Consider the following 13,727-nt stretch of genomic DNA (forward strand, 5'->3'; position numbering starts at 1 on the left):
GAACCATTGAAGAGATGCCCCTTGCTTGTGATAACACCGGGTACAACATTTGCTTGTCTAAGAAGTCATTCTGTGGTGGTATAAATGTGGGAACGCATGACAAGAGTGAAGCGATACAAGGCAGAATGGCAGGTTGGTAAAAGCTTCTCTCCACTCTAACGTGCTCTTGCTCTGCTTTGGGGAATTAAAGTAAGCAGCAGGTCACCTTACAAAGAACTTTAATGTCAAAGAACACTTTTAAGAGTCTAAGATTCAAGGTTATTAACTAAAGTTATACAGGGAGGTCAGCGTGGGGGAAAAAGAGTTTGTGTTCTCAAAGACCAGGTTTCACACAATAGCAGGCACTAAATCTAGATACGTCTGCTTGCAGGAGAAAAGAAGAGACTGATCTTAATAAAGGCTGGTCTTTTTCATGATGCGCAGGAACTCTTGCTCATTGACTTCTCCATCTCCATCTCGATCAGCTTCATCAATCATTTCCTGCGTGACAGTAAGGATTCTGGTTAGATTAATTCATAAATGAAACTAAAATGTGACGAAGCAACAGGCTTTTATAATGCTACATCAATAGACAGTTTGAGCCCACCCAATGCAAATGCACTTTTTATAATAGCTTGCTTCCTGAAAAGTTATCTGAAAAGCAAGTCATATATCGTCACACATATCACCTAGAAGGAATCTTGAAGATCATCTTGACCAGGGGATCCCTAAAACCTAAAACAGTAAAATTGTATACATGTGTATCTTTCTGGGGGCAGGATCCATAGGTTTGTCACACTAACAAAAGAGAAATTAAGTGGTCAGCAGAGGAACAAGAGAACACTAGTTTTCCTTCAAAGCTGTGCTCACATCAGAGAAAATGTAACTCCGAAAAGTAAAACAGGACTCCAAGCAGGAATTCTGAGTTCCAGTCTGGCGCATTACAAACCTGCAGCTCCTCATCAGTGAGGTTCTCACCCAACTCCTTGGCCACGCGTTTGAGATTTTTGAACGATATCGTCCCAGTTTCATCATCATCAAAGAGCTTGAAAGCTTTCAGGATTTCTTCTTTGGTATCTTTCTCCGACTGAACAAGTAGAACATAAAACACATGAGTAGGGAAACACTGCTATTCCTCTGCCCTGCCCCTACAGCACCACATGGTCCTGGTGATGGCCTTCATGAGGTCACAGGAGATCAAACATCATCCAGCATAGAAAAAGAGGACAAACTAATGAAATTGTTATAAACACAGAGGCTAAAAAGGAAATATAAAGGATTGGACTTAAAACATTCTTTCTGTACAAACCAAAGAGAAATTGGCTTTGTTTTTAAAATATAGGGGCAGAGGATGGAATTAAAATTAGGGGAAATATGCTGCTTAAGCTGGTAGAAGAAGGATCTGCTTGGTGGGGGATGGGCAGGGAGGAAAGAGAGGGCTATTTTACCGTTACGAGATCACAGAAAGTGACTGTGATCTCAAGTGCTCCAACAGGGGAACAGAGCACAATCTCCAAGAGCTCAAACTCCCAATATTCCTGAAAGGTGGGTAAAGATAGAGAGAAGCCCTCAGAGGGGCAATTTGGGAACCAACCTTGAATATGGGACAGCTTTACTACGTGGTCACAGAACGTTGAGCTTCCTGAGCTCTTAAATTACTTCACAAAGAAAAATATAGGTATAATTAGATGATTTCAAAGCAACAGAATTATTAGGCTAGGAACTGACCTGTGCCCCAGGAAACACGCCTGAGACACTGAGGGAGTTACTTTTCCACAGAGCAGTAGAGCGTGCATGAGCCACACGGAAGAGGAGCCAAGAGACCAAGGAAAGAGCAGTGGCCCAACAGGAACATACTCAGGGGAGTGAGGCGGACTGCTGGGGTGACATCTTATAGTCTCTCTTGACCCTTCAGACCCTTTCAAAGGGCGACACCTGAGAGACTAGAGAATGGGTGAATTCAGCCTCGGAAAGGCTGAAAGGCCGAATCCCCAGTGCAGCGAAGAGTGAAAGCGTAGCTGCTGAAGTTAACTGGCCCTCAGGCTAGGGCTGCCCAGAAGGAATGGAAGAGAAAAGAATTTCAAACTTTAAGGTATAAGGAGTTCGTCTTGTCAAAATGCAAGACACTGTAATATATTGTTGGTGTTCACATGCTTTACTGATTGTGGTTATCACACTGACAAATCAGCTAGAGAAAGATAATAGCAAAAAGTGACAGCAGTAGTACCGTTACTACTTTACAGAGGGTAAAATGACTCTTCTTGTGACTTTGTGGCAAAGAAAGCTAAGGAGAATCTAAGCATCCTGATCTCAGTCATAGATACTATCCTTTATCTGTTGAACTCTCCAGTTTGTATTAAATTTTCCTCAATGAAGACATTTACATGATTCAAATGTATCCACCATGAGGGTGGAAAATATGCTGATTATCTTAGCTAACTTACCATTTTCTGAGTCATGACTGTCAAAAAGTCACTAAAGTTCATTTTTCCTGTCCCTTCCTTATCAATTTCGCTGATCATTTTCTTGATCTCTTCTTTCTTTGGTTCAAAGCCTAGTGCCCTCATTGCCACCTACAAGGAAAAGAGGATCATCTTAATATGTACCTCTAAACCTACCAGGAGCAAAAATGACAGCGTTGAGAGCATTAAGCCAGGATCAGACACAGTCATGTTAAAATGATTAGAAAACACTATAACATTTAGTAAATCGATATTTACGTTCAACTTTCTTTAATAACACGAGGTAAGTAAAAACGGGAAAACAGAGCACAGTGCATCCTCTCTTGTTATTTTTCACGGGGAGAAGAGGGCAAAAGGGGTAGAGCAGTGACAGAGAAAGAAGAGAAAGAGGCAGAGGAAAGGCAAGGCAGCGGAGCAGGAATGCATGGTGCTTACCTTAAGTTCCTTAACGTCTATAGTCCCAGTTCCATCAGCGTCGAAGAGATCAAAAGCTTCCCGGATTTCCTGTTGCTGCTCTTCAGTAAGCTCCGGCTTAGGACTCATCCTTTTTCGCTGGGAAGTTGATGCCATGTTCGCCTTCTTAAAGTTAGAGGCCTTTAGACGTTTTACAAACACATAAGCACAATATTATGCAATACAGTTCATGCTTTACATAAAAGTTACAGACAACCATATCTATTTTAAAAATTGTCTACACCAACCAATTCCAAAGCTTTGCTTAACAGGAAAGACAATAGGGTTTCCTGGAAAGAACAATGAATCTTTCCATGCACCTCTATCACTCTCTCTTCTTTACTATGGTCTCTAAGAATTGTTCTTTTGGACATCTCTTGTTGAAAATCATCCCCAAAGAGAGCTAGCCAAGGAGTTGACTGTGGATAACTGTACAGATAATCAGCCCTGCCTGAATTTGGGAATCCTAATTCTAGAAATGTCCTTACAACAACCACTCGTGGTACTCCACTTCCCTCTAAGTACACCGACTTTCTGATTACTTCTAGATTTCGCCAACTATTACTAGGTTAAGATGTACAGTCTGTCAATGTCGAATAATAAAACTCAATCCACTCGGCCCATTTGTCCCTTCTCCAAGAAGCTCAAAGCGTCCCCTGAATGTCCCTATATTTACATTCTAAAATGCACGTTAACAATCAAACATAATAAACCTCCCCCCAGGTCTGTGCGGAAACTTTGGTAGAGCGAGGCGGCCAGGAGGCCAGGGTCTGAGAAGGGTTGGGACCTGCGGGGAATCCGAGTCTTCTTTGCCCAAAGACGGTCACCGAGGGGGCCGGGGAAGGCCAAGGAAGCCCAAGGGGCGGGTGGAGGCCAGGTGTGGGTGAAGGCGAGGCAGCAGCGAATCAGAGGCCCAGCAGGGCGCCCGGCGTCTCTACCCTACCCTTCCGGGAACGAACTCGGAGGAAGGAGGGGCGCGCCAAAGCTGAGAACGGCGCAGGAGAGGCGGCGGGGCCGGACCGAGGCCCGGAAAGGGCTCAGCCTCTGCTCGCGGGGCGCCCGGGGCGCGACAGGGCGTCTGGCACTCACCATCGCTGACGGACTCCGCCGCCCGTTGTTACGGCAACCGACGTACACACCGACTCCGCGCCGTTCCCACTGACCCGCGCGCGCGGCCCCGCTCCCCATTGGTGCAGGGCTGGAGTGGGTGGGGCTAACCCAACAAAGGCCAGGCCCAGGTCATGGGGCGGTGCGCTCGCGGCCGAGACCTGGCCTCATTGGGCAGTATCACGCCGTGAGCGCCGATTGGCTGAGCCAGCGGCAAGCCTAGCCAATCCCCTCGGTGGAGGAGGCTCGGCTGATCCTCGGCTCACGCGGGCAGGGAGGAAAAGGTCGGCCGCTGGCGGCTGGAGCTCCGTGGGTGCGGTCTTCGGGCGCGCGGAGGCCGGCCAGGAGCGTGTCTACGGACGGGTAAGGGTCGCGACATTGCCCTTGGAGCCCGCCTTGAGTCGGCGACAGGCGGGAGGGCCAGGGGTTGGGTGGGACCATCCGGGTCGGGTGCTCTCTGGTCTGGCCTAAGACTGAATTAGGATCAGAGGGGCCAGAGAAGACCGTGACCTTGCGTGGTGTAGCGGAGACTGTACTGACGGAGCACCTGAGACCCAGAGAAGGGAAGGGACATGCCGAGCATTGTCGCAGAGGTTTGGACGGCTGGGACTTAGAAGCTGAATCCAGCTGAGGATCTTTCTTTGAGGGTTTCCCTTCGAGAGCAACCCCCTCCTGCAGACCAGGTTCCAAGAGAGGGTCACTTTAGTTCTCACCTGGCTAAAAGCAGCCCAGGAAGGTGAGCTGGGGGCCTGGGAACGGACTTTGAAAGGAGTGAAGGAGATATGAGCGAGCACGAGGGGAAGAAGTCATCAAGATATACTCTTTTTCACACCCAAACACTCAAGGCGGGTAGGGAGGAGCGTTCCAGGTCGAGACACCTTCATGAGCAAAGTCACAGAGGGGTTTTGGAAGTGTGAGGCGTGCTTGGAGAATTAGAAGGGGGCGTGTGCAGGGGTATGGCTGAAACGAAGCTGCAGCAGTGGAGCCGCCCTCCTCAGCGAGCCCAGTGTAAGAGTGCTCCGTGGCCCTTAGCCCTTACCTGGTTCTCCTCTGGGCACTGGGGCAGCATTTAGGGAGGCAGGGGACAGAGCTTAAGTTTCTCAGGCCAAGAAAGGCCTGAGGTTTATTAGCATTCGTTAAAGGAAAGTGTTCACCGACCTTCTGCCCTTTGCACTCTTCCTCTTTGAGCATGAACCAGGTCCAAAACCTTTTCGTCATATTTGACTCTTTCTTTTCCTGTCCCCTCCCCATTAACCAGCCTCCAAGTTTTATCTGTTCTCCCCCTCAAATGCCATTTCTTTTCTCTTTTTCACCTCTGCTGCTCCTCTTCTAATTCAGGCCTTCAGCAGCAGCCTCTCAACTAGTACAAGCCAGAGTTCTCACCTCAAGGCCTAGCCTGACTGCCCGGCCCCTCCTCTGGCCTGCGCTGGCCGCCCCAGGACACTAGCTTCCTTGCTGGGCCTCAAATGCACAGTCTCCTGCCTTAGAACTTCTGCTCCAACTGTTCCTTCTGCCTGCGGGTCCACTTCTTTCCCTCCTCCAGGTCTTCGCTCCGGTACCGTCTTGGCAGTGAGCCACCCTAAGCACCCTGTTTAGCACTGCAGTCCCCGGCACCCCCAAACCCTGCACCTTGCTCTACTTTTTTCCCATAGTAAGTATCACTTTCTAACCTTCTGCATATTCCACTTCTTTATTTTGTTCTTTATTGCCCATCTACTGGAAGGTGAGATCCATAAGGGCAGGCAGCTCTGTTTTGCTCACTGCTGGTGCTCCAGTCTCTGGAGCAGGGTGGGGCACACAGCGGGTGCTCAGTAAATCTCGGCTGGGCAACTGGTGAGTAGGCCCCCCATTTCCTGCTTCGCACCTATCTAGTCCACCCTGCTCTGCCAGGGGAGTCTTCCCAGTGAACAGCTATGCTTAGGTCACCCGCATGCTCTGAAACCTTCAGAGGCTTCCCATGACTACAGAATAAAGTCTACACTCAGCCTGGCATTTGAGTCTCCTGCCCAATTTTGCCCTGCTAGTCCCTCTAACTTCATGTCCCTTCACACCCTACTTCCCAGTCAGTCTGCAGGGTGGCAGCCTGCCAGAATAGAAGGAACAGCCACAAGTTCTGCCCTGTCCATGTACCAGCCGTGTGACTTTGGGCCCCACAGTGTCACTTGACCTCCCTGAGCCTCAGTTTCTCATCTGTTGAATGAGACTCGTACTGTCTGCCTAACTGGACACTTTTGGATCTTAATGGTATAATATACTCATATGTAAAAGCGCCTGACATTTAGCAGGTTTTCAGGCAATATTAGTTCTTTGTTCTGATTTGCTCTTGTCATTCCCGTTTCGTGGTGTGCCTCGAGCCTTAGACTTGCCTAAAATTCCTTTTCCACACTGCAGCCAGAGCGATCTTTCTTATCTTAACACTCACCTCTGTTTACAACTTCCAGGGCCTCCCTCATCTCCAATTAGGGTAACTCCTTAGCCTGACACACAGCCCCTGCGTGTTCTCAACTTTGCTCCCAACCTTGCTTCACACTCGCTGTGACGCAACTTGTCACAGTTGCCAGAACATGCTGGCTCTGTGCCATCACCACGTCCTTCCCACCCCTGGCCATGGGATGTCTTTCAGGACACCGACACCCACCCCCTGTGTTTGACTCACTCCTCTGTGGTCTTGAGAACTTGGCTTAGGGATCGCCTGCTCGGGCCAGGCAACCTGCTCTGCATTTAACCTCATCAGAGCTTAAAGGCACTTCTGCAGTTCACTGCTAAGTCTGTCTCCCACACCAGATGGTGGGCTCCCTGAAGGTCAGCGCTGTGTCTTATGCAGGTTCTGCTTGGCAGTGGCCAACATTCGGTGACTTGTGAATGAGGGAATGCAGGAATGAGTGAGCTGACCCCCAGGTGCTCTTGTATAAGTTGCAGCTCCCCTTTTACCCATGGGGCTTGCCTGAGCTCCACAGCAGCTCTGAGGTCAGGAGGAAGGATTGCCACCCCACAGATGAGGTCTCTTAGGCCAGCCGCAGTAGCACAGTTGAACCTGTACTCCATTCCAGGCTCTTTGCTGGCCCTCCAGTGGTTCACAGCCTACTGGGCCAAGACAGACATGGAAGAAAAAGTATAAACCAGCATGCTGAATGTCAGAATGGGAGCATAAATGAGTGCTAAGGAGGCAGCTAACCTTGCCTGGGGCAGGGGGAGGAGGTCTCACAGAGATGACAGTTGAGCTAGGCCTTGAAGGATGAAGAGGAGCTCACCATGGAGAGGAGGGGAAGATATTCCAGGCAGAGGGAACAGCATTAGCTACAGCTTGCAGGATGCTGATGGGTTTCTCAGTGGCCACCACAAATTCAAAGCCAAGGCCTTTCTGCGTCCTAAAAGTAAACAGACAAGCAGAGAGGCCCCGCAGGTCTGTGAAAGGACAAGGTTGAGCTGATTGAGTCCTTGGGGAAGTGCATTTTGCCTTGAGTCATCTTTAAGTTTTTCTTGTACAGACAGGTGGTATCTGTCCACAGACTAAAGTGATGAGCTTGCAGTAGCCACATTTTAGCTTCCCGCACTGACTCCGTGGAAGGCAGCAGGCAGGGCCCCGACTACCCCAACACACTCCTCTGAATTGCTCTGCATTTCCCCTTTACAAAGAGGCTGCTCTCCCACGTTTTCGAAGAACGCGACACTCGTCTCTCTCCATCTGGTTTGAAATGGACAGACTATCTGTCCCTTTTGTCTCCAGGACTCAGTGGTTGGGAACTTTCCCCAGCAGGAAGGAGGAGATTGGGCTCACTCACTTCTCTCTTCATCAAATCCTATCAGCAGCCCTCCTCCCCTTGCTCAGAAGTTGAACGAGGCACTTGGATTTCACCAGTAGAAGGTAGGTCTCTTTTCCTAGGTTGTTTTTAGCCTAAGACTTTGTCCCAATGTGTATAGAGGGCATACATACTGATTTCACGTGGATTCAAAGACCTACCATTTTAAAGGAAAAAGACTTGAGGCTTCTGATGTGTGAACCTTAATGATCCCAGCCCCTAGAACATTGCTCTTTGGGGTCTTATTTTCCCATTCAGAGCTACGTGTGTATGTGTGGAAAAATAAACAGAACTGAAAATTGACCATCTGAACCATTTTTAGGTATACAGTTCAGGGACATCAAGTGCATTCACCTTGCTGCACAGCCATCCCCACCATCCAGAACTTGTTCATCTTCCTGAGCTGAAACTCTGTCCCCATGAAACCCTGCCCCCCCCCCCCCACAGCCACCATCCTCCTTTCTGTCTCTGTGAAGTTGAAGTTGACTGCTCTCGCGACCTCATATGGGTGGAATCATACGGTATCTGTCCTTTTGTGGCTGGCTTCTTCCACTTAGCATAATGTCCCCAAGGTTCTTATTTCATTTAGCATAATGTCCTCAAGGTTCATGCTTGTAGCATGCGTCAGAATTTCTCCTGTTTTAATTTTTATTTTGTTTTAGTTTATCGTGGTGAGAACAGTTATAATGAGATCTACTCTCGTAACAAATGTTGAAGTGTAGAATAGGTTATTGTTGACTCTGGGAGCAGCGTTGTACAGCAGATCTCTAGAGCTTATCTTGCTTAACTGAAACTGTGTGCCCCTTGATTAGCAACTCCCCACTTCCCCCTCCCCAAGCCCCTGGCCACCACCATTCCACTCTTTGATTCTATGAATTTGACTATTTTCAATACTTCATATAAAGTGGAATCGTGCAATATTTGTCTTTGCATGACTGGCTTCTTCCACTTAGCATAATGTCCTCAGGGTTCACCCATGTTGTAGTATATTGCAGAATTCCCCTCTTTTTTGAGGCTGAATAGTATTCCATTGTATCTAGATACTACATTTACTTATTTTGTTTACTTTTTATTGTTTTATTGGGGTCACATTGGTTTATAACATTATGTAAATTTCAGGTGTACATCATTATATTTCAGCTTCTCTATAGACTGCATTGTGTTCACCACCAAAAGTCCAGTTTCCGTTTGTCTCTGTACATATGTGCCCCTTTACCCCTTTCATCCTTCCCCGACCCCCTCCCCCTCTGGTAACCAGCAATCTGTTCTCCATATCTCTGTGTGTGTTTATCTTCCACATATGAGTGAGCACATACAGTATTGGCTTTCTCCATCTGACTTATTTCACTTAGCATAATACCCTCAAGGTCCATCTATGTTGTCACAAGTTGCATGATTTCATCTTTTTTATGGCTAGGTAGTATTTCATTATATATATATATATATACACACCACATCTTCTTTATCCATTTATCTGTCGATAGACACTTGGGTTGCTTCCACTTTTTGGCTACTGTGAATAATGCTGCTGTGAACATGGGTGTACAAATATCTGTTCAAATCTCTGCTTTGAATTTTTGGTGGTATTGTTTGGGGGAATTGTTTGATCCTATGATAATTCTATATTTAAATTTTCGAGAGGCCACCATTCTGTTTCCCACAGCGGCTGCACCATTTTAAATTCCCACCAGCAGTACACAAGGGTTCCAGTTGCTCCACATCCTTGTCAACGCTTGTTATTTTCTGTTTTCTGGGGTTTTTTGATAATAGGCATCCTAATGGGTATGAAGTGATATCTTATTGTGGTTTTGATTTGCATTTCCCTAATGGGTAGTGATCTTTTCCTGTGCTCATTGGCCATGTGTAAAGTATATCTTTTTTGGAGAAATGTGTATTGAGTCAGGGCTCTTCTTGATGTTCGTTTTACCCCTGTCATATAGTACATGGGGGATTTCGGTTGGGGGTGCCAGTGGGATCTGACTCATTCCCTAGAGATGGCTAAAGTATCACTAAAGTTCTTATCTAGATCATAGTATTTACAAACTTTAGTATAACGTGTGTATAACTTGAGATAAAGCAGATTTGATTTTCTTCTTAGAAGAGGCTGCTTAGCTGAGGATTGCCTGAGCATTGAATGGTATGGATCCACGGGGGCAGGATGGGTTTCCCCTTTCACCTCCTGGATCCTTCCCTAGAGACTGGGGGGTAGGGGCCTGGAGCAGGCTTTAAGGCTTCTTCCTTTTCTACTAGTACAGGGTGCCTATGGAAGTGGCAGCTGTACTATTTGGATTTCAGGAGTGCAAAGAATACTTGTGTTGATTTCCCATATAGCCGCTGTAACAAATGACCACAAACTCGGTGGCTAAAAACAACACAAATTTATCCTCTCACAGTTCTGGAGACCAGAAGTCTGAAGTCAAGGTGTCCTTGGCTTGTGGTTGCATCACTCCAAATGCTGTCTGCCCTCTCGTTTCGTCATGATTCCCTGAGTATCTGGGGAAATTGAGAAGCCAGCAGTGGGTATTCATGAGTGTGGCCCTCAGTGAGGCTCCTGCATCGGAGACAGGTGTGTGTGTGTATGTGTGTGTGTATGTGGCACAGAGCAGAAGGGAGTCTGCCTGGGCATGTGCAGGCAGCATATACTCAGGAGGCCAGTGGGTATGTGGGTGCCCACTTTGTGCCAGGCACCACACTTCATGCCAAGAAACAGTGGTGAGCAAGGCAGACGGAACTCCTATCACACACTGTGTGCTGAGCCTTGGTGCAAGTGCCCAAGTTCTCCTCCCCGAGCTGGTACACGCTGAGCCCAATGAGTCAGAGCTCACCAGCCACCTCTGTTTAGGGTGAACAGATGACAGGGCCGCTGCCAACACAGAGAGGATTATGGGATAGAGAGAGAGGGACGGGATAGGCATAGAACTACAAGTCAACTTTACTTATTCGTTATATGCATTCGGAAAAGGTCCATGAAAAGAAGTTCTGAAATATATTTCCTGATAGCTTCCATTATGATTTCAGAAATAAGCTTCCCCAAAATTACCCCATCAGACATTCTGGATGTCTTTTTCAAGGCCATTTCAGCTACCCACAAAATTGGTTCCTACAAGGACACGTGACTCTGTGTGTGTGTGTGTGTAACTCAAGGTGTGGAATTGGATTGGAGTTATCTCGGTGTTTGAAACCCCAGTGCTACCTGCCTGCCACCTCCTCACTGAAGAGTGTTGTCTGAATCTAGGCTTTTGCAAGCAGTTACACTGTTTTCTTTGCCATGGATTTCACTGTCTCCAGATGTCAGGGGATCCTTGACTTAAGTAAATTGAGCACTACCAAGAAAACAGGTGGAAGACCAAATACATCGTAACCCAAAATTGAATGGCTTCTCTTTGTTTGCAGTTCAGTATTATGGCTGAATGAAGAGAGCATTGCATCCTAAGGGCTGTCACTAAAACTTCTCTTTAAACTACTTTTCTGTTTGGTGTCGTAGGACTTTGTCAGCTGGTGTGCTTCGTGACTGTCTCCAGGTTGTGAACCGCTCAGTCCCCACCACACTCTGACCACTTCCCGAGGGTTTCTGATGACCCCAGACATTCAGAATTCTTCCGCCCGTGGTCAGGGTGGCTTTAATTTTACCGAGGAGAGCTCTGTCTCCTCTTACACTCCCCCCTCCCCGCCAGCATCCTGTGCCCTGTCACAAGAAGATGAGCACTGAGTCCATTTTACTGATGGGGAAATTGAGCTGCAGCAGAGAGACAGACTTGATCAGATTTACACAGTTTGTGATAGGGCTAGGGCTGGAACTCAGGACCCCCTAGGTCTGTGCCTTTTCCCTCTGCGCTGCCACAGTCTAATGATCAACACAAGAGAAACAGAATAATCGAAGCATGTGAGTGCCGTGGGAAAAACTGCAGTGCCAGAGGTGTTCTTTTTGTTGTAACTGATGAATGAGGTTATTTAACTGGCTCTCCATTCCGCCTCTAATGCAAGTATATGGTGAGCTATGGGCCCGGTTATGCCCTTCTCTGAGGGAGTAGCCTGCACCACAAGAACGCTAGCTGAGTGCTTCGTCCAAGCCACAGACAGAGTTCAGCTGGTTGTGAAAATTCAGTGGGGAGGGGGCATCCACACAAAATGCTAACAGCTAAAAGATATTTTGATTTATACAACATAAGTATCTGTCTCTAAATCTGTCTTTAAAAAGAGAAAAGTAGACCGCAAACGGGACCATATTTGGAGCTAAAATGGAACAAGCAGCTGATGAGCCAATGAACAACCCGGTCACACAGACACATCTGACAGAAAACATTCCAAAAGTGAGTACTGACACCGAAAAGGTCAGCCAAAACCAGGTAAGGGGAAAGTCGAGCACATGCATACTAGTAAGCCATTGATACTTAGCTGTGGGTTAAAAATTGTATTTGGTACATTTATTAATCAATGTCAAATACTGTTTTTTCTATATCAGATATATATCTTTATTTAAGGTATCAGTTACTTATTGCTGTGTAACAGACAGTGTCAGGATGTAGTGATTTAAAACAATGCTCATTTCTTTGTTCACAGTTCTGCAGTTTGGGCTGGGCCTTGGCTGGTCCCCCCTGGGCTCATTCAGGCAGCTGCAGTCATGGGAACTCCCTGAGGTGTATGTGCTAGGTGGCCTGACTCACTCACCTGCTGTAACTGCTGGTTGGCAGCTCAGTGCCTCAGTTTGCCTTCACGTGGCCTCCAGTAGGCTAGACAAAGCTTGAAGGCAGAATGGCAAAAGCCTTCCCCAGGGGCATCAAGGGCAGTAACAAGGCCTCCTAAGGTCTACCATTGCAAGTGTCAGAAGGGACTTTAAGGAATTGTCAGGTCTCCTGGAGATTCTTCACATAGATCTGCAAAGGTTTGGTTCAATTCACTTTTTTTTTTTTTTTGCTGGGAAAGATTCGCCCTGAGCTAACGTCTGTTGCCAATCGTCCTCTTTTTTTCCCCTCCCCAAAGCCCCAGTATGTAGTTGTATATTATAGCTGTAAGTCCTTCTAGTTCTGTGACCTACCGCCACCACATGTCTACTGACAGACAAGTGGTGTGGTTCTGCACCCGGGAACTGAAACCGGACTGCCAAAGCAGAGTGCACCAAATTTTAACCACTAGGCCATCAGGGCTGGCTCTGATTCACTTTTTTTTTTTTTTTTTCTTTTTTTGGTAATGAAGATTCTCCCTGAGCTAACATCCATTGCCAATCCTCCCTTTTTTTTTCTTTTTGCTTGGGGAAGATTAGCCCTGAGCTAACATCTGTGCCAGCCTTCCTCTATTTTTCGTATGTGGGATGCTCCACAGCATGGCTCATGAGTGGAGTAGGTCCACGCCCAGGATCTGAACCCGTGCCCTCAAAGTGGAGCATGTGGAACTTTAACCACTTGGCCATGAGGCTGCCCCCTGATTCACTTAGTAAATGCTAATTCTCCAGAAATTTAATCATGCCAAGATAAAATGTATTTATATCAAAACCTACAGGAGGTTCCTGTGGGCCACTAGGTCACCGTGGTTTCGGTGGAGAGTAAAGCATCCTCTGTGCCTCTGCGGGTGAGGGTTCATCTGAGATTCTAGTGTTCAGACAAACCAGGAGAGCCCCTTGCCATCTGTAGTTCCTTATTCATATAAATTAGGATTTTACTGATACTTAGCAACCAAAAAAAAGCTAAATTCCAGTGGTTGTATCAATAGTGGTTCTTTCTCATTGATTGACTTTATAGGAAGTAAAAGTTATAAATTTAAACTACTAAAATAAAAAGAGTGCTTGCATCTTAACTTATATATACATTCTGTGTAAGACTTCTCTGAAAAAGGAGCCCACTGCTAAAGACAGAAGAAAACGGGAAAGGTTGGAAGAACCTCAGTGGCCTAGACCAATTTCTTATCTCAAGATCATATTACAATTAAAATA

At 46.9% G+C, this 13,727-nt stretch overlaps 2 protein-coding genes across 7 annotated transcripts in view; one reads left to right on the top strand and one right to left on the bottom strand.

Annotated features, from left to right (window-relative positions):
- Positions 1 to 201: 201 nt before the first annotated feature.
- CETN2 (centrin 2) lies at positions 202 to 4,115 on the bottom strand. The gene is made up of 5 exons (XM_014845904.3): positions 3,984 to 4,115; positions 2,877 to 3,035; positions 2,424 to 2,552; positions 929 to 1,066; positions 202 to 480 (listed from the first exon to the last, which is right to left on the bottom strand). Exons 1-5 carry the CDS (start codon positions 4,080 to 4,082, stop codon positions 391 to 393), a joined length of 615 nt encoding a protein of 204 aa, XP_014701390.1. The 5' UTR covers positions 4,083 to 4,115; the 3' UTR covers positions 202 to 390.
- A 113-nt stretch (positions 4,116 to 4,228) lies between these two features.
- Positions 4,229 to 13,727, top strand: part of NSDHL (NAD(P) dependent 3-beta-hydroxysteroid dehydrogenase NSDHL) — a 29,833-nt gene continuing 20,334 nt past the window's right edge. The window contains exons 1-3 of one of the 6 annotated variants that reach the window (XM_044763338.2): positions 4,230 to 4,364; positions 7,729 to 7,866; positions 12,000 to 12,111. In XM_044763338.2, coding sequence (XP_044619273.1) covers positions 12,040 to 12,111 — 72 coding nt within the window. In that variant the 5' untranslated portion in view covers positions 4,230 to 4,364; positions 7,729 to 7,866; positions 12,000 to 12,039. Of the gene's footprint in view, positions 4,365 to 7,637; positions 7,867 to 10,194; positions 10,368 to 11,999; positions 12,148 to 13,727 lie in introns of all 6 variants that reach the window. The other 5 variants (XM_044763334.2, XM_070501726.1, XM_070501725.1 and 2 more) reach the window with 5 other exon arrangements.

The sequence above is a fragment of the Equus asinus genome, chromosome X (genome assembly GCF_041296235.1).
Source record: "Equus asinus isolate D_3611 breed Donkey chromosome X, EquAss-T2T_v2, whole genome shotgun sequence".
Classification (NCBI taxonomy): Eukaryota; Metazoa; Chordata; class Mammalia; order Perissodactyla; family Equidae; genus Equus; species Equus asinus.